Raw genomic sequence first — 23,740 nt, 5'->3', positions numbered from 1 at the left:
CAGCTGTCACACCTGTGCCAAGGGAAGGTTTGCCTCCCAGAGGCAACCTGGCCTTTGCCACACAACCGCCCTCCAGTTCCACACGTCTCCCCCTGGGGCACCGGATCGGGACCCGAGGCTGTGCACTTTCTTTACCACGCAGCCGGGTTCCTGCGACAACGTCTTCTTCACGTTTTAATTTGTCGGATGTTAGGAACGGATGACAGGTTGTCTATGGCTGTGTGTGTTTCTCTCTCCAGCCCCCCCCCCCCCGGCCTCATTAAAGTAAGAGAGAGGGGGGGGAGAGAGAGAGAGAGAGAGAGAGAGAGAGAGAGAGAGGGAGAGCAGCGTTAAAATGAACGAATAATGAAACACACTCCAAGGAAAAGCTGTGAATGGAGCTGTCTGATCAAAAGTGTCCACATACATCGCCGAAACACTCTACACCAGCCTTCCTCAACCTGGGCGCTCCAGATGTGTTGGACTGCATCTCCCAGAATGCCCCAGCTGGCTGGGGCATTCTGGGAGATGCAATCCAACACATCTGGAGCGCCCAGGTTGAGGAAGGCTGCAGACCATGACCACTGCCTGCCTGCCTTCTCTCCCCCCCCCCTCTCTCTCTCACACACACACACCTGGCTCCTTGCCTCCCTCCCCATTGCGAGGAACGTGGCTTTTCTCCCACCCCTGAGAAAACGAACAGTTCCGCCACTAAACGGAGACGCGGACAGGATGACGGCTCTGCTGCTTTAGCGCCCCCCCCCCCCCCACCGCCAACGTCTCCACGGAGGCGCCTGCAAATCCCCTACCCAAACTTTTCGTTTCAGTGGGTTGGAAAGCGCGCGCGCGCGCGCGCGCACGCAGCCCCCTCGCCCCCTCTGCGTCTCCCGTCCGCACCTGAGCAAAACGCACCAGCCCAGAGAGGCTCGCTCGGCTGCGGCACCTGAACTCCGAGGGGGCCTCCCCACCCCCCCCCAAATCAGGACTTGTGCATCAATGGGAGGGATTGCAGAGGGGGAGGAAGAACTGCGGAGGGGAGGCTGCTTTCCCTCCCCACCCCCACCAAAATCCTGCAGCAGAGGGTTTACACAGGCGCCCAAAACCGGAGGGGGGGGGATCCTGAAGCGAATCCGGGGAGGAAGTCGGGCGGGAGGGGGGGGTTGGGGGCTACCTGGATTCATTCCTCCGCGATCTTGGCCTCGATTCCTCCACGGATCAGAGAAGACACAGTGGGGGGGGGGGAAGAGAAATTCTCTCTCTCTCTCTCTCTCTCTCTCTGTGCCTCGATCTGGCAGGAAACTTGCTCCCCACGAAACCCAACCTCCCGAGAGCAGCTCCACGCCCCGGGCAGGCCAGCACCGAGCCTGACCCGGACAGGCACCACGGCTCCGGAGGGAGGGAGGGAGCGAGCGGGGCTCGGCCGGGCCCAATCCGCGGACGGGAAAGCCGGGCTGGGAGACCCCCCCTCCCCGGGAGGAGGGGAGAGCACGCGGCGCCCCGAGACCGCCCCCGGGACGGGGTGGGGGTGGGCACGCGCCGGCCGGCCTGCCCCCGGTGGGGGGCCCCGGGCTGCCGCCGCCCCCCCTTCAGCCCCGCCAGCTCACCTGCTGCCGCGATGGGGCCGAGGACTGGGTCTGCACCAGGCGCGGGGGGCCCCGATCCGCGTCCGGCCGCCCGGCGGGCCCCGATCCGGGCTCGCGGCGGCGGCGCGGCGGAGGCGCGCGCCAGCCGGGGCTGTACTGCTGCTGCTGCTGCTGTTGCCGGAGACTGCCGGCGCACAGGGCGCGCAGCGAGAGGTAGACCAGCTGGCTGGGAGAGCGCCGCCCCAGGAGCTGGCGCAGGTCCGGCGGCGGCGGCGGCGGGCCGGCCCGGCCCGGCTGCAGGAAGCGCAGGCGGCGGCAGCAGCTGGCCTCCGCGTCGCCCGGCCGGACCGCTGCGGGCAGCGTGGCGCGGCGCGGATGGTGCTGAAGGACAGCTCCGGGCGGCCGCCGCGGCATCCCCGCCTCCGCCAGGCCGGCTCCAGCGCGCGCCCCCCGCCCCGACCCACCGCCCGACCGGCGCCCAGACCCGCCGCCGCTGCACCACCGGCTGCGCCGCCGTGACGCGCCCACCCGGGTCCCCGCCCCTTCGGCGGCCGCCTGCCTGCCTGCCTGCCTGCCTGGCTGGCTGGCTCCAGGGGGGCTTCGCTGGGCTGAAACCCCCACGCCCCCATAGGGCGCCAGGTTGGGGAAGGGGCCCAGGCATCTGGAGGGGGCAGGTCAAAGTCCCACACCTCTGGAGGGAGGACGGTGAAAGGTGGCCGTCCCACATCTCCAGAGGGGATGGGGTTTAGTCCGGCACATCTGGAGAGCGCTAGGTTGGTGGATGTGCAGAGACAGCTGGAGGGCTCTAGCTTGGGGAACTGGCAGTTGGCTCCTGGAGTGGCACAGGCATGACGAGGCATCGATGGCAGCTAGGCACACCTCCTCTGAAATGTGCTTAATGGCACCAAGTATGTGCCCTGAAGATTGGAGTTGCAGGGTATTTATTTATTTATTTGTTGCATCTATATCCCACCTTTTTTTCCTCCAAGGAACCAAAGACGGCGTCCATAATCCTCCTCTCCATTTTTATCCTCGCAAAAACAGCCCTGTGAGGTAGGCTGGGCTGAGAGTCTGTGACTGGCCCAGAGTCACCCAGTGGGTTTCCATGGCCGAGTGGGGACTAGAACCCAAATCTCCCGGCTCCCAGTCCAACACTTTAGCCACTCCACTGCCTCCATCACACCAGCGTTTTATCGCATTTTCGTCCTGCCTTGTTTACCGCTTTGCCCCGTGATCCTCACTCGACCGTCTCCTGCGGTCATCTTGCCTCTTCCCTTCCGTTTTCTGTCTTTTTCTGGTGCAGGGAAAGTGTGGCATTTTTTCTCCACGTGGGATAAAAATGCCCTTCTGTGCCCATGCATCGCCGTCCTCGTGCTACGTCGCAGAACGTCCCTTCTTGGGGGAGTGTGTGTTGAAGGGCCGTCTTGCTGACGAAAGAGGAGGCGGGGGCGGCTCTCCAGCATGCTGAGTTGGTTGAACAGACTTTCGCTGCTCCAACCCCTCTCTCACGGTTCTATCACCCACCCACCCATTTCAACTTCCCTCTTTTTTGGCCTGCTGTACGAGGTGCCCAGCTGATGAAACCCTAAATCGCTAAACTTTAGACAAAACCAGAGTAGGGGGGGAGGTGCCCACATCCATCACAATGTCCATCAACCTCAAGAACCAATGGACTGGAAGGAGGAAGGGGCGGGGCGGTGATACCAGGAAGCGTGAGCCGGTTCAGGTGAAAAGGTAAACACGGCGAAATAGCGCAGCAACGCACACATGCGGAAGTGACACGCTAATGAAACCGAGGTGGAAATTGCGGATGCATGCCAGGAGAAAAAAAGTAGGCGTGATGGAGCTCTATGCCACTAGAGCGGACTAATCATATATAGTGAATAAGCAAGCATTAGAAGTATTTTGCATATATTGTAACCTCACTTAACAACAGCCCTATAAAGCAGACAAGGTTTTTTTTTATCCTGATACGGGGGACACGTATGCAGAGAGAGGGAGAGAGAGGAATGGTTTTCTGCTGGAAGGTGTGGGTGTGCAGCGAATGAAACAGTCCAATTTGCACACAGACCAAATTCTGCACCATAACATTTTTTTATGACATTACTATTAATCTGCTCCGCTGTTTTAAAACCTGTATTTTAAAACTCTACATTGCTGCTGGGGTTTTATTCTGGTCGCACTTTTATATTGTGGTTTTAAGCTTCCTCGTGGTTTTACATTTTTTGTGAACCACCCAGAGAGCTTCGGCTGTTGGGTGGCATAGAAATGAAAATAAATAAATAAACATTTAAAAACCTTGCTTACAGAGATAGAACAGATTTTGCTTCTGAAGTGGAATCGACACATTAAGAATCTGTTTCTTGTTTGCAAACACTGCATGGAGCGGAGCATCACACTGGCGCACCAGCAGAACGGAGCAGGCCCCTTTTGCCAGAGACCACATTGCGTGATGGGTCTTGCCATGATTCTTCAGATGTGACCTTTGGCCAAAGCCAAGGAACGCACGTGTACAGCAGTGAAACACCAGAGAACCACCATTCAATTGTACACCCAATTCAATTGTATGTGAGTGTTTTGTACACTCCAATTGTACACTCCGTTCAATTGCACACCCCCACGTTCCTCTTTGGCAGTGGTGGGGTTCCTGTTCATTTTTAATCTAGGCGCACATGTGCACCGATAACAGAGATGGAGGAAATTGATAGCAATGGAGTGAAGTCCGTGCCAAAATTCATCCCATAAACCAGGGGTCATTGAAACTCTTTCAATGCACAGAAGCCATTGTGCATTTTGTGGGCAGAAGGGGGTGGAGCCAGAAAAGGGGGAGGGGCCACATAGGGAACCTTGGAAGGCCAGATGTGGCCTCTGGATCTGAAAACTTGTCAGTTCATCCATTTTGGGGACAAGCATGCGCCAGGTAAGGGGATGAGCGATGTGCAATCAGACTTACCGGCCCGATTCCATTCATACGTGACTAGAAGAGCCCATTTGTAACTCAGCAAGTCCAGATCTGGGCTTGGAGCGAGAAAGACGGCCAGCAAAACAGTGGCTTTCCTTGGGTGCCAGCAGCCATGGGTCGCGCTACAGACCTGTGGAAGGAGGAAAAGAAAGACATTCTACACAATGCTGTTTCCAGGGGGGCAGCCACGTTAGAAACGTTGCAGCAAAACCACGAAAGGGGGCGTGGCACCAGGCAGAGCAACCGGAATATTCCGCCAGGTGTGCTCCTAGGACCAGCGCACAGAATGTAGGCCAAAATACATGTGCTGGTCTCCCTCTCCACATTCTTCACACTAGGCCTCGTTTTGTACACCTCTATCATGTCTCCCTTTACTCACCTTTTCTCAATCCCAACCTTCCCTCCTAGGGGAGTTCGCTCTAGGGAAGGCCCGCTTAGGGGTCAATCCAGAGGTTAAATTGGAACAAGTTATCAGGATGGAAACAAGTGTAAATGCAGACTTCCGCAATGGAAGATGGGATCCAGAAAAAGTCAAAATGCTCACATACACACACACGGATGCGTGCACACCCCTTTGGGCCAAATAACAGGGCAGATTAGGGGTGTGTGTGTATGAGAGAGAGAGAGAGAGAGAGAATGAATGGAATGATTTTCTGCTGGACTGTGTGGGTGTGCAGCGAATGAAACAGTCCAATTTGCACACAGACCAAATTCTGCATCATAACATATTTTTTTTTGGACATTACTATTAATCTGCTCCGCTGTTTTAAAACCTGTCTTTTAAAACTCTGCATTGCTGCTGGGGTTTTATTCTGGTCATACTTTATATTGTGGTTTTAAGCTTCCTTGTGGTTTTAATTATTTTTTTTGAACCGCCGAGAGAGCTTTGGTTGTTGGGTGGTATAGAAATGAAATAAATAAATAATATTGTACCTTTGAAATATCTTAAAAATGAAACAAAAACCCACGCACACTTTCTCAACGCGTTGCACTTTGCAAGCAACACAGTGGTGCCATTTTTGACTCTTGGACCCACACATCTGGATAGGCTCTTCCTTTAAACGCTCACTAAGGCAATTAATAATTTTTCAGTCAAATAATTTTTTAAAAAAAGCCTTTGGCCTGAAGGGTAGCAAATGAAGAGGAGTAAAGGAGGCGTGATTTGGCTAAATTTGGAAGGGGTTGGAGGAGGGAGCATTTTGAATCTCATTCAAGTCCCGTGTCCCCCAATAATTCAAGCACTTCTTCTTCATCATCTTCATCATCATCAGAATGGAGTAACCACGCTGGTACCAGGGAAAGACTTCAGCTCAGCAGAAATCATCAGCTCTCAATTAACTCTCAATTATCCCCATGACAAAATTTATCTCTTTCTGATGGCAAACACAGCCCAGATAACCTCTGTCCACTTGTGGAATACGGCACCCAACAGCGGAACAGCTGCCTTTACCATTCAGCCCTATTTGCCTTCAACATGCAACTGCTGACATGCAATGGCAACCGGTATCAAACCAGCGTGACAGATGTCTTGGTGTCGGATTCAGTCTCAAATGCTCACACGCACGTACCCCAACAATCAAAGCGACCAAGATGCCAGTCAAACCAGATTTCCAATTTGAGGAAGGATTTAAAGGAAGAGTTCAAAGATTCACCATCGACGCGTTGTTTGAACCCTGGGCACATTTCAAAACAGTTGATTCGGATGGGCAAAGGGCCTCTACGCCACCTGGCCACTGACTCAAGCATCCCCTGCTTGTTTGTACCAGAATAGAAGGTATATGAAAATCGCAAATTGGTCTGTGCAGTGTTCTTCCCTAAACTAGACAGGGGGATTCCGTTCCCACAGGCATCTTCGTACTCAGAACACGCACGGGTCCCATTTGTTGCAGACCAAAGTTAGGTCCGGATCGAGTCCTGTGCCCCATTTCCCACAACAGCCACCCTGATGTGAGATACGCGCAAGGAGGACACATCTGTCAGGGATGCTTTAGGGCGGATTCCTGCATCAAGCCAGGGGTTGGACTTGATGGCCTTAGAGGCCCCCTTCCAACTCTACGATTCTAGGATTCTATGAGAATTCCCCGGCTTTGGCGTAACGCGGGACAAAGCAACCTCTGACTGGCTTAACCTGTATGGAAGGACGGACCCCGCCAATCTCACTCTGGCTGAGATGGTCAGATTATAAAGGCCAAAATCCTTCAGCTCTGTTTCCGTGCAAGTTTGCGATGCTTATTTTAAAACCTGAGCAGAAACCTGGGCTTGGTGTGTGTGTGTGTCTTCCCCTAATGCGTGCCTTTGGGGTGCGCCGTTCCAAATTTGCGCAGCTCCGTGCCGCTTTGGACATTGCAGACGTGGTGACCGAAACGTCGACTTATACAACGGCACTACAACGCCGGCAGTCTATTTCCCAGCCTTTCCCTAAGAAGCCCAGTTGTGGGTCCTGCTCTTTAGATGCACAGCTGCCTTTAGATGCAGCCTTAAACGGAAATTGTGACCTGGCTTTATATAGAGCGTTAGTCACTCTGGCTTAATTAATCCCAGGCAACATCGCACGATCCAAAGCCGTGCCCATCCGGACGGTGGCCAGTCAGCGCCCACCACCCCTGCCCCAACCTTGCTTCTGTACACCCCCTGCCCCATGGCCTGGCTTCTCCATTTCCTCTCTCTGTGATTGTGATGCTTAATTACTTTTCCTTAATTTATTTTTATGAGGGCAGGCGCTTGAATATTTCATGGGCTGCTTCTCGCTCTCCATTCTGCTGCTGCCCTGGATAAATTACTCCCTGATTAGGCTGATTAATCTGCTCGTCCCTGGGGAATAGGAAGGGTTAAGTGTGCGGGAGGGGCCCCTCTCCGTTGGCTGGCCAGCGGGCTGGATTTTCTTCAAAAAAGAGACGGGCGGTGCAGTCTCAGCGAGGATAAAAGCATGGCCACGGGACTGATTCAATCAGCATCAATTGATCATTGGTAGATTCACCGCAGTCCAATATATAAGGAAGTCACGGAATCATAGAATGGTGGAGTTGGAAGGGATCACAAGAATCATCTAGTCTGACCCTCTGCAATGTGCAGGAAAAGCAGTTGAACCATCCCTGAGAGGAGGCTGTCCAGCTTCTTCTTCAAAACCTCCAGAGATGGAGAGCCCAAAACCTCCGTAGGTAGACCGTGCTACTGTTGTACAGATCTCACTGTCAGGAAGTTTTTCCTTAATTTAATTGAAATCTAGGCGGCTCTAACTCATACCCATTATTTCAGGTAATCATTTCTGTGGCCATGGAAAACAGTTCTTGACCATCTTCCCTGTGGCATCTTTTTATGTACCTGAACACTGCTAACATGTCTCCCCTCAGTCAAGAATGTTCCAGGGCCAGCTCTAGGTTTTTGAGGCAAGACTCCCCTGTGTCCTGTTTCCGAGAGTGGACAGCCAGAGACATATGGGAAGTCTTCAAAAGCAGGATGTGACGGGAACAGTTGACCCCTGCTGTTTGTCCTACTGCTGCCTCAAGGTTTTGGAGGGCCCTCCACGGGCCGCCTCCCTCATTGAGTCTACGTCTTCACCACTATTGGCCCCGGCTGCGCTTCCTCCTCCTTCTCTTCCTCATCATGACTCCTCCTTGCTTGCTTCCCAGGAAGAATCCCCCCGGGGAAGGGCACTAACAAGAGCCCCCTGCAGTTGCTCCTCTTCTTCACCAAAGAAGGGGGCTTAAATAGGTTGAAAAGTCTGTTGTGAGTTACAGCAGAGTTGCCTTATACAGAGAGAAAGCGTGGCAGGGCAATATTTAGTACTGGAGGCAGTAGGCGCAGTCTAGAGCCAGTTTAAAAGAAGTTCAGTCCAAGTTACTTTATCAGTGCTTTTGTACACATCTCCAGAGATGGCTATCTAACACTGTTTGACAATGAGCACCGCTCAACTATAAGCTGAGTGTTTGACTTTCATGAAGCTTTCTATTATATTGCCATACACCGTTTTCTCTTGATTTATGGCCTCTGAATCTTGACACGGCTTAGGATATCAGCAGGGCTTAATCTGGCCCTGCTTCACACCCTAATTTTAGGGGTTTCTCATAGGTATCTGACTGTCCACCACTGGAAACAGACTACTGGGGAGACAAAATATATCATAAGACCCTAAGAACCTAAGAAGAGCCCTGCTGGATCAGACCAAGGGTCCATCTAGTCCAGAGCTCTGTTCACACAGAGGCCAACCAGCTGTCAACTAGGGACCCACAAGGCAGCACATGAGTGCAACAGCACCCTCCCACCCATGTTCCCCAGCAACTAGTGCACACAGGCTTACTGCCTCCAATACCAAGGCTGCACTTAGCCATCAGGGCTAGTAGCCATAGATTGCCTTCTCCTCCTCCTCTAGGAATTTATCCAACCCCCTTTTAAAGCCATCCAAATTGGTGGCCATCGCTACATCTTGTGGTAGTGAGTTCCATAGTTTAACTCTCTGCTTTGGCTGTGTGCTTAGCCTAGCAGTGCTCACTTTATCTTCACAACATTGGAAGGGGATCTCATTTACTACTCCCGTCACTCTCGAGTTATTGAGCGTTCTTCTACGTTCCTCCCAAACGGGCCACCATTTGGCCCCGGAAAGAGGCTTTTGATGTGGCCACGTCCCAGTGTGAGCCTTCCCTTGGGCGTGGCCTCGTGGGCACCGTGGCCCCCGCACAAGACCTGTGGCAAGGCTGCCGTTCACCTCAAACCTCAACCGCGCTCTCGTGGCGGCGGAGTTTGGGAGTAAATATTTCATTAACTGGCACTTAGCGGTTGTTTCCTAATAGCTTATATTGATGTCAAGACAAAAGGAGGCGCTTTAAATCTTTCGCTCAGTCGGGAAGGCCGATAAACGTATACCTCTGTGGGGAGAATTTATGCCGACCCACCCACCCTCGGGGCCTTGAAATGCAAGTAGGTGGGGGGACTTTGTGCCTTTGGCAGAGGAAAAACAGGTGCGGGGGTGTAGGATCACCCAGCATCATTATGCAGCCGTTCCTGGCTGTCAGTTGTGGCCAACGGCTTGCCGGCTTGCATTTACGAACCATGTGGTCTCCTGACCGTTCAAACAACAGGAGATGTTTGGTTATAAAGATCGATGAGAAATTGTCCCATGATGGGTTATCAACCCACAGTTTAAAATCTACAGTATTACTACAACTACTACTACTTACAACAACCACAATAATAACAGCAGCTATTATGATATGACCATTTGTAGGATTGTTCATTGCTGCCCACTATTTTATTTATTAATTAAAACATTTAAATCGTGCCCTATAGCACAGGAATCTCAGGACAGCGTAACCAACATGGATAAGGTCTGACAACCCCCCCCCCAAATATTAGCACAACAGTCAAAGCAAGATAGCTTCTCTTTTTGACTCATCAGTTTTGCAAAATATGGATCATAGAATCCTAGAATAGTAGAGTTGGAAGGTCCAATCCCCTGCTCAATGCAGGAATCCACCTTAAAGCATCCCAGACAGATGGTTGTCCAGCTGCCTCTTGATGGCCTCTAGTGTGGGAGAGGCCACCACCTCCGGGCTAGGCGCTGAAAGGTCAGGCCTTAAACAGGGACGTGGCAGAGAAGGAAACTCACTCCAGTTTGGCTGAGTAAGTGGGAATTACTTGCACACAGTGAGAACCGTCCCTCCCATCTAGGAACTCCGAGATCAGACAGAAAATAGCAAAGAGGAAGGTGTCCGTGTGTGAAACACCTACACACCGAACAGTTAATGGGGCTACAATGACAGCCAACGACGTCCAGCATCTGTACAGCCCTCCTGAATGAGGTGGTACAGTCCTGAAATGATAAAGAGGACCATGCCACTTCAAGCTTCAGGGGTGTGGGTGTGGGTAGATAGATAGATAGATAGATAGATAGATAGATAGATAGATAGATAGATATCATAGAATCATAGAATCATAGAATAGCAGAGTTGGAAGGGACCTACAAGGCCATCAAGTCCAATCCCCTGCTCAATGCAGGAATCCACCCTAAAGCATCCCTGACAGAGGGTTGTCCAGCTGCCTCTTGAAGGCCTCCAGTGTGGGAGAGCCCACAACCTCCCTAGGTCACTGGTTCCATTGTCGTACTGCTCTAACAGTCATTTGAACGCTTGCCCATGGAAAAACACTCCTTAAAGAACTTGGATAGCTCCTTTAGAGTTCTGACTGAAACCCAGAGACAGCTCACCACCCCACTCACATTGGAGCCCCCACTGTTTGCAATTAAATGGACAGCTCATGGGGGGGCCGTTGATCACAGACTCCACTGCACCCCACCCCTCTGACCAGCTCTGAGCAGGGGATTTCGGGGCCCTGGCATACCCCGCAACAAAGTGCATCCCACAAGGCGGAGGTCTGCCCACCCTGCCCTAGGCAGCCCCACCGCCCAGTCAAGAGCGTGTACAGAGGATGGGGTGACATCCGTTCCGCTCACCGTTTAACAGCAACCCACCTAATTCGCACTTTCCAAACTTAGACGCCAGCCGAAACGTAGCCATCCTTTGGCGGTCGCCGTTTGGCTGATTCTGCGACGCGGTTTTCCAGGCCAAAGGGGCGTCTGGTGGGAAAAGGTGAGCCCCCAGGTGTGAAAAGGCGTGTGCAAGAATGCACGGCAGAAGGAAAACTGCATGCCCCCAAAACGCACGTGTCGGGGAAACGGCAGGCAAAAATGCACGCGTTTTAGGGCCAGGCAGCAAAACCCTTTCAGCCAAATTTCATTTCAGAGAAGGCTTCGGGGACCAAAGGCAAACAGTGTCCCAAACACCTGCATATCTTAGCTTCAAGCTCTTACGGCCACTAACCCAGCGTTATTGTGGCCTTTCCAAATTTTTACAACCGCACAAATGCTGGGGAACGCCATGTGATCCGTGGTTGCAGGAAAGGAGGCGTGGCCAGGAGAAGGGGCGTGGCCACAAGGGGAACTGCCATGGGCTGGATTTTGGGTGCTATCTCCCTGCATGGAGGAGGAGGAGGAATTGCAAACAGACACCGAAACAAGACGAAAGGAAGGCGAAGTTGGAAAGATGGGAAGCCAAACTCAGCTTCCTACCTCCCACCGTTTCGATGTTACTCAGCACCAAGGTGGGAAGGAAAGGATGAAGCAGAGCAGAGCAGAAATGCTTCATGGTTGAGTAATACTGGGAGCCTTACGCTTCACTCTTCGTGTCTTGCAGTGAAACACCCCTTTTTCCGGAGGTAAACAGGCAGAAGGGAGATCAAAATGCACTCACAGAAATGCAGGCGTGAGGAGGAGGAGGAAGAAGAAGCAGGTTATGGGCAGCTAAAGGAAACCACGCTGCCCGGGGCAACCTCAAAGGTGCCCAGCTGGTGGACGTCAGGATCCCGTCAGGGTTAGAGGTCAACGCCTGGCTGTGAGTGAAATGAGGAAGCCAAAGCAGAGACTGAGCGGTACCGACGGAGGCCGGGGCAATCATGCCGCACTAAAATCATTGTGTTCAACGCACAGTCGGCAACAGGAGAGTCTCTCTCTCTCTCTCTCTCTCTCTCTCTCACACACACACACACGGGTGTCTCCTGTCTCCCACCATCTTCTCCGCAGTTTGGAAGAGACAAGGGTGAGCCGCGTCACGGCTCCAGTCCAATCTTCCCCAACCTGGCACCATCTGGACGTTTCAGACTTCAACTCCCAAGAGCGCGGGGGCCGAGGGTCAGAACGGCCGGGTACCTTCTGAGGACGCGCCGAAAAGAGCAACCGAAAAGGTTATTTATTTTTCTTTGCAATGCTTGTGTGCCGCTCCACAACCAAAGATTTCGGAACAGGGAACAACAGAAGAAAAGCACCTTGTTAAAACAATGAGGATTTTTTTTAAAAAAGAAACAGGGTTCTGATAAAACCACTTCCTGAAACAGCCACGTTTTCAGGAGGCGTCAGAAGCAGCCTCGTGTTGGTGCCTGCCTGACCTCCAGGGGCAGGGAGTTCCATAGGAAAGGGGCCACCACAGTGAAGGCTCTTCTCCAGGTGGATCCCAATCGTGACACAGGTCCACGTGGAACCACCAAGAGCAGGCCCTCCAACGACCTCAGTCATCGGGCAGGTTGGTCAGGGAGAAGGCGCTCTCTCGGGTATCCTGGTCCCAATTGTTTAGAAACTCTAGAACCTTAAACCTGGCCCCGTAGCAAAAAGGCCGCCTCTGCTTCCTTGCAGCCGGCTCCTTCACCTGCCTCTCGCTTTGGCCCAGATGATGGTCAGTGCTGAGGACGCGGCCGCTGGGGGGCCACCGCTGATCTGCTGCACCTCAAACTCCGACCTCACGGAGGACCCTGTGAATCTCTCCTTCTGCTGAGCGTCACACAAGCTCCCAAACCATGAATCGGAGAGAGAGGTGAACAGGCACGGTGGGAAATTAAAATGGTAGCTGGAACCAACTGTTGGGCGCGGCTCGTGTAAGTCTGCTGGCCCCCACCAATGGAGGTGGCCCCTCCAGCGGGCGCGTGGGCCGGTGCCCCCCTCGAACCTGGAGTCGGCCCAGCTGGGAGTTTCCCTGCTAGCCAGCTCCAGGCCTGCGTGGCTCCGGTCCAAGCCGTCTGCCAGGCATTCATTTCCAAAACAAAGGGGGTGCGCTATTAATAAACCGCTCCGGAGAGGAAACTGGGGGGTGGGAGGCGCGTTGCTGGCCGCCCAGTTTGGACGCCGTCCCTCAGGAAACAAATGCGGTGCCCAAAATACACCCAGTCTCCCCGATGGCATTGGAAGCATCTCTTCATGCTTTTTTCTTTCGGAAGGAAAATGCAGTATCAATGCAGACCTCTTCTCCGCAGAAGGTCAGGCAAGAAACTGGGCTCTTTTGTGCCAAGGTTCATCTCACCCCTAAGCATTAGCTGGGATTCCCACTGCCCCGTCAACTGGCAGGAGAACAGGAGCCCCTGGGCATGCGCAGAGCGCAATTTCCTTATTAACACCAACAGAAACGACCTTATGCCAGGACTCAGAAGTGATTTCTACACTGATTCGCTCTCTAGGCTTTCAGGCTGGAGTCGTTGCAAGCCCCACTGCTGGGTCATACCAGGTTCGGCTTGGTGACCTTCTGCATTGGGAGTCTCTGCCAGTCAGTGTCAGCGATGCTGGGCTGGATGGAACAAGCGTCTGACTCAGGAGAAGGCGGCTTCCTATGTCCCTATGATCCAAAGCCTGAGTTCTGCCACCAGTGAAGGCAAAATTCTAGTCCTCATGACTCTGAATAAAGGGCTAGTTTAAAATAGGAACGTAAGAAGAGACAGATCATCGATCCATCTAGTGCAGTATTGCCAACACTGGCTGGCAGCAACAGCTCTTCGGGGTCTCAGATGGGGGGGATCTTTCTCAACTTGAACTGGAGATCCCAGGAATCCAACCTAGGACTTCCTGCAACACAGGAACTCTGGCACCGAGAGTCACAGCACTCAGCCTCCCTTGGCTGTGGCATCAGAGAGGTTTTACGAACCAAATCAAACCAAAGTGGAACCTCCGGCATCTGGATTTCGAAATTTCAGGCAGAGATCAGAAAATCTGTCCTGAATCTTCCATTTCCGGGAAGCATAATTGACAAGACTTGAATTCTAATTCCTTCCCCCAAAGGCAGTCATTTCTCGTACTCCGCTAACGTCTCCCCATGCTCTTAAATACCAGATACCCGCTGGGGTGTTCAATTTCCAACCCCCCCACCCCATGTAGCAGTTCAGGAGCAGAGAGATGAACGGTGTGTGTGTGTGTGTGTGTGTGTGATTTTTTGGTGCAATGAAGCACCCAGGAGGGGCGGCACGGATGACAAATGGTGAGAGAGTGATGCAAATTTCTTGGGTTGTTTCTTTTTAAGTTAGTTCGTTCCCCTGTTATTTGCAGTCCTGGCAAATCCGTCCAATTCAGCTAGGGAGTGGGGGGTTGGGCCGCAGTGTGGAATGCAGGCGGCTGGCAGGTCCTCCCTCCTTTCTCATTGGATTTACAGGAGAGGGAGTCAAATATGTCCAGAAATCCATCTTGTGCAAAACGGTTATAGACACAAGACATCCCGTCTTCCCTGAGGCTGGCAAACCCCTTAAGGTGGGGCGGGGGGCAAAGGTGTAGCTAGGATGAATGAATGCCTGGTGCATTCATTCCCCCCTCCCTTCCTGAGATGATTAAACAGACAAGCAAGCTTTAAAATGTGTGACATTACAGCTTCCATTTAGGGATTTGGGGGGCACTTTTAAGCACAAGACTGGCTGATGGATTCTATGAGGGACCAGCGGAGAGGTGGTGTTTCAAATTCCACCGACTTGAGCTGATCCCCAACCAAAATACCACTGCTGACCCCACCACCACCATCTCCTCCCCGTCTTACGGTCGCTTTTGCAAAAATGCTCACATTCTTATCACACGTATGTTGCCTGCCAGAGACAGCGGTGGGGTGGGCGATTCCCCCCTTTAGCAATTGCATGTGTTGTGGGTAAGCAGTAACTTTCCGGTTTTATTATTCATTGAATGAAGGTGTTCATTGTAAGGGAGGTAAAAGGGTTCTGGCACTTTAAAACAATCCACTTCATCAACTTCTGTGGCTTTGCCCTTGAAAACAGTCCACTTAATCAACTTATCATAGACTAGCAGAGTTGGAAGGGGCTTCTAAGGCCATGGAGTCCAACCCCCTACCCAATGCAGGAATCTACTTTAAAGCATCCCCGACAGATGCTTGTCCAGCTGCCTCTTGAAGGCCTCTAGTGTGGGAGAGCCCACAACCTCCCTAGGTCACTGGTTCCATTGTCGTGCTGCTCTAACAGTCAGGAAGTTTTTCCTGATGTCCAGCTGGAATCTGGCTTCCTTTAACTTGAGCCCTTTATTCCGTGTCCTGCACTCTGGGAGGATCGAGAAGAGATCCTGGCCCTCCTCTGTGTGACGACCTTTCAAGTCCTTGAAGAGTGCTATCATGTCTCTCCTCCATCTTCTCTTCTCCAGGCTAAACATGCCCAGTTCTTTCAGTCTCTCTTCATAGGGCTTTGTTTCTAGACCTCTGATCATCCTGGTTGCCCTCCTCTGAACACGCTCCAGCTTGTCTGCGTCCTTCTTGAATTGTGGAGCCCAGAACTGGACGCAATACTCTAGATGAGGCCTAACCAGGGCCGAATAGAGAGGAATCAGCACCTCACGTGATTTGGAAGCTCTACTTCTATTAATGCAGCCCAAAATAGCATTTGCCTTTCTTGCAGCCATATCGCACTGTTGGCTCCTATTCAGCTTGTGATCTACAACAATTCCAAGATCCTTCTCGTTTGTAGTATTGCTGAGCCAAGTATCCCCCATCTTGTAACTGTGCATTTGGTTTCTATTTCCTAGATGTAGAACTTGGCATTTATCCCTATTAAATTTCATTCTGTTGTCTTCAGCCCAGCGCTCCAGCCTATCAAATTCACTTTGAAGTTTGTTTCTGTCTTCCAGGGTATTAGCTATCCCACCCAATTTTGTATCATCTGCAAATTTGCATGGCTCTGCCCTTGAAAACAGTCCACTTAATCAACTCTCGTGGCTCTGCCCTTGAAAACAACCCACTCAATCAACTTTCATGGCTCTGCTCTTGAAAACAATCCACTTAATCAACTCTCATGGCTCTGCCCTTGAAAACAGTCCACTTAATCAACTTACATGGCTCTGCCCTGAAAAGCAATCCACTTAATCAACTTGCACATTACAAGAATGCTAACCATTCTTAGGCCTCAAAATGAGCATGGTAAGAGGGCAAGAGATTATTTGTCTGCTCTGAAGGAATGGATGATCTTTCCGCTCGCTTCTTCAACGCCCTGCCTGGGAATGTGGCATCCCGCCCCACCCCTGCAAGGATGGCCGGTTGCAGCCCTGCTGGGTCCAGGGGTGGAGTCTGGCATCCATCTTGCACTCCCCAAAAATGGGACCAACTCCACATTAAAAAACAGCACCTGCCACACTGGCATGCGTATGGCTTTCTCTTGAGGACCCAGCTTCTGCCGGTCAGAAGCAGAAGACACCCCGGAAGTCACAAGAAAGAGAGAGAGAGAGAGAGAGAGAGGCAGATATATATTTTTTGGAAAAAGCAAAACAAAGACAGACAACTCTCAGTGTTTGCTGCGGAATGGGTGTCATTTTAAGGGCGAAGGCAGAGGGAGGCTGAGCACCACGGGCCAAGAGGGTGACGTCCTCTGCGTCCACGTACGGCTGCCTGCAGCCCGACATCTGGCAAAGCGACACGCCGGAAGGAGCCTGCCCCAATCATGGGTGAGATTATTAGCGCAAAACGCAACAGCTCAGCTGCTGACTGGAGGGCACGATCAGACCTGAAAAGTGGAAGAAGAGCCCTGATGCTGGATCAGACCGAGGGTCCATCGAGTTCACACGGTGGCCGACCAGCTGCCGACCAGGGACCCACAAGCTAGAGAAGGAACAGCAGCACCCTGCCGCCCATGTTCCCCAGCATACAGGCTTACTGCCTCTGGTACCGGAGGTAGCACCTAGCCATCAGGGCCAGCAGCCATCGAGAGCCTTCTCCTCCTCCTCCTCCTCCTCCTCCTCCTCCTCCTCCAGGAATTCATCCCCTCTTTTGAAGCCATCCAGATTAAATCCACCTGTCCTGAAAGTCGTGCAATTCTCCGCTCTCACCTTGAAAGCCCTAAAATGCTCCAGACGGGGCTGTCTAAGGGACCTTCGCCTCTCTCGCTATGAACCTATCCGGTTATGAAGTTCTACAGAGGCCTGTTTGAGGACGCCACAGAGGCCCGTTTGCCAGGCATTGCCCCCAAACTATGGGATGCGTGCCCTTGAGAATCCGCCGCCCCTTGGCCTTTGGAGACGGTGCGGAGGCCGGTCTTTCCCCATTCAGCCGCTTTTAAACATGCAGCATTCGTGTCTTCAATGTCCTCGGCTTTTATCCTTTTAAGGCCTGGTTGTTGTAAACGGCTGTACGCCGCCCGGACGGCTTTCCGGAGGATAAGGCGGCACAGAAAAGTAGATGATCCACAATAAATAAATTAAAAAACCATTCTGTTCCTGCAACCTGCACTCCAGGGGTGAAGACCGAGGGCTGCGGAATTGGATCGGAACATCCATCCAGCCCAGTGTGGTACTGGCTTAGAAACAGGATGTGACAGAGATAATTCGTTCGAGGAGCCCTGATCTGCCTTCGCGGGGTTTGGTCTTTATTGCGGCCGACAGACCATGAAATGCAGGGACCCTTTTTCGGAACGTCAAAAGAGCCATGCTAAAATCAGACCTGGGGAAAAGCCGCCTAGTCCCAAAAACCAGAGCGCCAAATGCCCCCAATGGGAAACCCTCGAATGGGACCCTCACTGGACGGTGGGGTTTTATTTTGGGGAATTGGCTTTTAGCTACGTGGCTTTTAAATGCATGTGTTTTCATTTCGGAAACGCCGCCTTGTGAGAACATTTTTCTAAATGGTGTTGGGTGTAGCAATCCAACAAAATAACTAAATAAATAAAGGCAGAATTTGGGGATAGACTGCACCTGTCTGGGGAGGTTCCACCTGACTCTGTCATAGTAGAACAGGTGCTGATCAACCCAGCTAAGGACCAAAATGGCCCATCAATGCCAGGATCTTTGTAACGATCCCAGCAACCAGCAGGTGCTGAGTGGATCGCTGGAAACCTGCAAATAATACACCAGTAGAGGACATAAATGCCCTGCCTGCCTGCCTGCCTGCCTCTGCCCTGAGCCCAGGTGCGAGGGAAAGGGGAGCCTTAATGCAGCCTCCCCTCAGCAAGAAGCCAGGCAACCCCACTCGCCCCACTGAAAGACTACTTAATTTTCCTCTCCCCTGCCCGTCGCTTTTTCCTCATGTGCCGTGTCTTTTTTCAGATTGTAAAACTACAGGCAGGATCTGGTTGATCCTCTATAAGCCGCTCCAAGGACCTTTTTTGTTTTTGGCTGAAGAGGAGGATACAAATACTTAAATAGAAATAAATTTCGATCAGCGCCAGCTAATGGGGCCAATGGTTGGGGATGATGGGAGTATGAGTCCACCACATCCAGAGGCTGCCTTAGGGGATACTGGTGGTTTGGTCTAGGCCCGTGCCCTAGAGCCAGGGAAGATAAAGGCCGTATTCCAAGAGCCGGAGCTATGGGGAGTCAACTCTTCCGCTGTGCCCCCCCGCGCCTGGTCCCCAAGGGAATATCCTCACTGCCATTGCAGTCACTTTACCACAAACCACAACTTGCCTTCCGCCACAGCAATCGCGGCAAACCGTAACAACAGCCTAAACAGGGAATTTGGAGAGCCAGGAAGCTCGAAATAAAACCAAATAAAGGTCTCTGCTCCAAAGCCACGCGTGTGCAAATAAGAGCGTGCGTTTGCGTGCCATGCACCCCATTACATACCAAGCACACACGTGTGTCCACGTGGCACAAAACCTGAGTTTGGGAGCGTCAGTATTCCCCCAGTGGGGGGCCTTGAACTTCCCGGGGAGAGGCGTCGTCAGCAGAAGGTCCCGGGTTCAAAAGCCCCGCGTCCCCAGGTAAGGGCCCTGTCTAGGCCCCCAGAGAGCTGCTACCGGTCAGTGCTGGCAAACCAGGGCAGGGACGGAACGACCCTCCGGGCCGGACGAAGGCAGCTCAGTTCCAATCATCCCTTTATTCAGAACCACGAGGACTGGGATTCTCTCCTCGGTTTCAGGGGAACGGCCATAGCTCCATGGCAGAACATGGGCTTTGCCTTCCAAAGGTCCCGGGTTTGAATGTCGACTTCTTCCAGCAGGGCTGGCCAAAAGCCCGGAGAGCCGTCGCTGCTGGTCAGTGTCGACAACACTGGCTTGGATTTGGGATTCGGCAGCTTCTGGGTCCCTAAAGCAGGAAGTTCTGGGTTCTTTCGGAAAGTCAAAGGAGCCCCCCACCCCTGGTCCTCCAAGCCGCTCCTGTCGCCAGGAGTACGCGATCCCCACAGGTCGGGGGAAGCAGAGATGAGCGACACCTTACCTGTGGCAGGGAGGCAAACGTGCCCCATCTCTCTCTCTCTCTCTCCTCTTGAAGAAGCCACGAAGGTGCACCTGCCGCCTCTGCCGACGCCCCCCCCCCCTTCAGCTCTCTCCGTCCCGGCCCAAAGAGACCGTCTATAAATACCCAGACAATGTCACTCCGCCGGGTCTGCGTGCCACCGCCCGGCTTGGCTCTCCTCCGCCGTTTCCTGCAAGCGAAGGACAAAAGCCGCCGGCTGGCGCTGCCTTCCCTCTGCCGCTCCCTTGAACTGAACCGAAAACGGCGCAGCGCCCTGGCAAAAGCGCCATCCCTGGATGATGGAGCAGGAAGGGGAAAGACCTCGAGTAGGAGGGGGGCGGGCTGGCGTGCCGTTTCTCCCCCTCACGCGAATCCTCCCATCAGAGAACTCCAAGCCTGGCTTTGGAGGAAGGGCAGTGCCAATCTAAAAATAAAAACAGGGTCGCCCGGGACACTCCTTGGAGCGAGCGGCACAGGGCAGGATTTGGGCCAAGGTCTTTGGGGCTTGGGGCCGGGGGAAATGCACCTCTCGGCACCCAAAAACGGACAGGTGGGGTGAGGCGCAAGCGAAGGGACGGGGTGGAACGCCATGCGCAGCACCGAAGCGCACGGGGCAAGTCTTGGGCCCTTGCAGGAACACCGGGACTGGGCCCGTGTCCTCCTACGGCAAGTACAGTTAAGAGGATAAGAAGAGCCGGGCCGGACCAGAGCCAAGGGGGCCTCTCTAGGCCGGCCGGCACTCTGTGCACATGGTGGCCAAGCAGACGCCCCAAGGGCTAACCCAGAAGCGGGGGACGAGCGCGAGAGAGGAGTGACGCTATGCTCTACACCTGAGACCGGCTTCTGAGGGCCCAGCCCTAGACATTTCCCTCTCCCCCAGGAGCAGCTGAGCCCCAATTGCTCATTTCGGCCACTCCAAATTACTTCGCAGGGCAACAGGAGCAAGGCCAGAGGTGGCCGACCTGAGCCAGGTCCTTCACTTACGAAGCGCAGAAGCGACATGCGTTTGCCTGCAAGACGTCCTTGATTTAACCCTGAGCATCATTCACAGGCTGCGACACGCGTCTCTCGTTGTCCGTGATGTTGGACACTCACTGATGCTGCGGGGAGAGAATTCTGGCCTGGATGGGCCAGTGGTCCGGCTCACTCGAAGGCCTCTTCCTGTGCCCCGATTTCAAGGAGTCCTGAGAATCATAGAATAGCAGAGTTGGAAGGGGCCTACAAGGCCATCGAGTCCAACCCCCTGCTCAATGCAGGAATCCACCCTACAGCATCCCCGACAGATGATTGTCCAGCTGCCTCTTGAAGGCCTCTAGTGTGGGAGAGCCCACCACCTCCCTAGGTCACTGGTTCCATTGTCGTACTGCTCTAACAGTCAGGAAGTTTTTCCTGACGTCCAGCCGGAACCTGGCTTCCTGTCACTTGAGCCCGTTATTCCGTGTCCTGCACTCTGGGAGGATCGAGAAGAGATCCTGGCCCTCCTCTGTGTGACAACCTTTCAAGTTCTTGAAGAGTGCTCTCATGTCTCCCCTCCATCTTCCCTTCTCCAGGCTAAATGCCCAGTTGTCTCAGTGATGTATTACTAAGCAGAAGCAGCACAGGTAATGAGCAAGCTTTTAAGTTCACCACAACTCTTCATCATGCTGCACGTTTAGGAAAAGTGGTGGCGGTAAGAACTTCCATGCAAAGCGACAACTTGTAATAGACTTAAAGAAGAGGTGGGGACACTGGGACTTGTAGTCCAACACGTCTGGAGGGCCCCAGGTTGGGAAAAGCAGCCTGATGCAGATCTGAGGCTACGATGAAGCGCAGACCGACACCTTTCACTCTCCTTTTTGTCCTTAACGTTAAGTTGCTGAAGAAGAGTGCTGATGGACCCGAAAGCTTGCACGCAAATTGCTCACTCCTCAATGTGTCCTAATAGAGTGGTTGTGACTGGCGTCTTCTGCTACCGGCGGTTGGTTTTGCTTTTAAAATGCTGGCCCGTGGCACAGCTCAGCAGGCAAACTCTGCATCAAAAGACAAGGACATTCTTCGGGACGCATCAGCCTTTGTGGCCATGTGTAGCCTCTCTTCTTCTTTTGGCTAAGGAGACTCTTGTCACGTGACCATTTGCCTGTGGCAGATGGCTTCACCGTCATGGCTCATTCGACGGAGCACATGGTGACGGCCTTTTCCTAAGGCCCTAAAACGTGGATGGCTCCAAACCAGAGACGTGACCCACACCGCCTTTGCCCCATGCAAACGTGGCCTGCCCCGTGGAACGGCCGTTTTAACAGCCTGTAATGCCGGGAATCAAAAGAATCGGAAAATATACTCAAGGGTGTTTTACAGAGGTCTCCGGGGCATTGTGCTGGGATAAGGAACATTCGTTCTGATCAACAGGGATAAAATGTTCCAGACTTAAAAGGACAACGCTGTCAACACGCAGAACTCCCTCGGATCCAGATAACGTGGACCGGCGTGCCAAATCCCCCCACACCCATTCTTCTCATCGAGAGAATGGTTTCAACCACCGCGGCGCCCTCATGCCAAGGATCAACAATCGAAAGGGAGAAAAAGGGTCCGCCAAGGCCAAACGGACTTAGAGACACGTACTCAGGCGTCGTTCCCATACGGGGCAGGGATGAAAGGCCAGAAGTGGGGGGGGGGGGTGTGAGCAGAGATTGGAAGGGAAAGAGAAGGGCTCCCGGAGGGAGGGGGAAACGACCCTGCCCTAAATGAGTGGGAAGTCTTCCAAGCTCACGAGGCTGCAAGGGAGAGAGGGCAGAGTCCTTTACGGGAACGGGAGACGGATGGTCTATTGAAGATCCAGGCATATTGGAGAAATAATCGAGCCATTTAAGGCAGCAGGAGGCCTATCAGGCCGTGGGAAGGACGTCCAAGAGCCATAGGCGTGCACATTTCATCAAAGTGTGCACCCAGGGAATTTTGTGTTTTTTTAAAAGGTGACCGTTTATTGAATGCTCAATCATAAAGGGCATTTTTTATTCATTTATTTGTTAAGCGCTGTAGACCCTGATGCCCTGGTATGCGTTCAGCTTGCCTGACTGTGGGACGGCCGTTGCTTACTGCTTGAGACGTTAGGGTGTGCCTGGGCACAACCGGCACACCCCTTGCGCACACCTATGTCCGAGAATACGGGGGAAGCCAGGGAGGAAAATGACTCTGCTGCGATGGAGTGGATCGTCTGTGGGGCACCGGGAGAAAGTTCCCGGCCTGAAGAACTGCAAGGGGGAGAGGGCAGGCTCGTTTAAGGGAGAAAGAAATCTAGGGTTCTCTGGGGCTTGGGAGGTCCAGGGATGAAGAGGCTGCAAGGGAGAATGGATGATGGGAATGGGCAGGTCATCATTTGCCCCCAAAGTTGTGGGGGGGGGGGATCAGAGAGCTTGGCTTTCTCTCTCTCTCTGAATTGACCCCTGCAGTGCAATCTGACATGTGGTCACTTTGCCTCCCCAAAAAACAAACATTGGGACCCACGGGAGTTTACTCCCAGCTAAGCGTCTACAGGGCTGCGCTCCGACGGCTGCAACCTGTGGGAGTGACCCCCTTGGGACAGAATGAGGTTTGCATTGCCCAGCAACTCTCTAGCAAGGTGTTTCTCGTCCAGTGGAAATTAAAAAAAGTCACAGTCCACCACCATCCCGACCCCACTCTCCACGTTCCCGATTCCACACGCTCTCCGTGTCCGAAAACCAAAAGCAGATCTCGTACGGAGCACAGGCTCACGAAGAGGTGGAAGCCATGGCAGCTAAATGGAAACTCCAGCTACAGGAGCAGTCTACCTCTGAAAACCAGAGGCTTGGATGGGTGGGCTGCTGCCTTTGTGCCCTCCCTGGGGTGAGGTGGGGGCTTCCCTAAAGCACTAGGTAGACCCTCCCAACTCTCAACGACATTTGCCACCGTAACCAAGGGTGAAGGATGCTGGAAGTGGCAGGAAAACATCTGGAGGGCCACCGTGCAGCATCTCAGGGTCAGAAGACTGGAGAGACGTGTCATCATCATCATCTCTCGCTGATGGTGGTTTTTCTAGACGGACATGACAGGCTTTGCCAAGTCATGCTGTCTTTTACAGATTCAGGGATTTCCTGACAATTGAGCATGTTTTAAGTAGGACTGCTTTCTGGATCATAGAATCATGGAATAGCAGAGTTGGAAGGGGCCTACAAGGCCATTGAGTCCAACCCTCTGCTCAGTGCAGGAATCCACCTTAAAGCATCCCTGACAGATGGTTGTCCAGCTGCTTCTAGGGTGGGAGAGCCCACC

At 53.1% G+C, this 23,740-nt stretch overlaps 1 protein-coding gene across 1 annotated transcript in view; it reads right to left on the bottom strand.

Annotated features, from left to right (window-relative positions):
- LOC134413087 (BRISC and BRCA1-A complex member 1-like) overlaps positions 1-4,565 on the bottom strand; it is a 165,024-nt gene extending 160,459 nt beyond the window's left edge. Inside the window, exon 1 of the mRNA XM_063147159.1 lies at positions 4,516-4,565. Within this exon, the coding sequence (XP_063003229.1) occupies positions 4,516-4,533 (18 nt within the window). The 5' untranslated portion in view covers positions 4,534-4,565. The remainder of the gene's footprint in view (positions 1-4,515) is intronic.
- Between the last annotated feature and the right edge of the window lie 19,175 nt (positions 4,566-23,740).

The sequence above is a fragment of the Elgaria multicarinata genome, chromosome 23, assembly GCF_023053635.1.
Source record: "Elgaria multicarinata webbii isolate HBS135686 ecotype San Diego chromosome 23, rElgMul1.1.pri, whole genome shotgun sequence".
Taxonomy (NCBI): domain Eukaryota; kingdom Metazoa; phylum Chordata; class Lepidosauria; order Squamata; family Anguidae; genus Elgaria; species Elgaria multicarinata.
The sequence above is the reverse complement of the archived record's forward strand: the minus strand, read 5'-3'. Positions and strand labels throughout refer to the sequence as shown.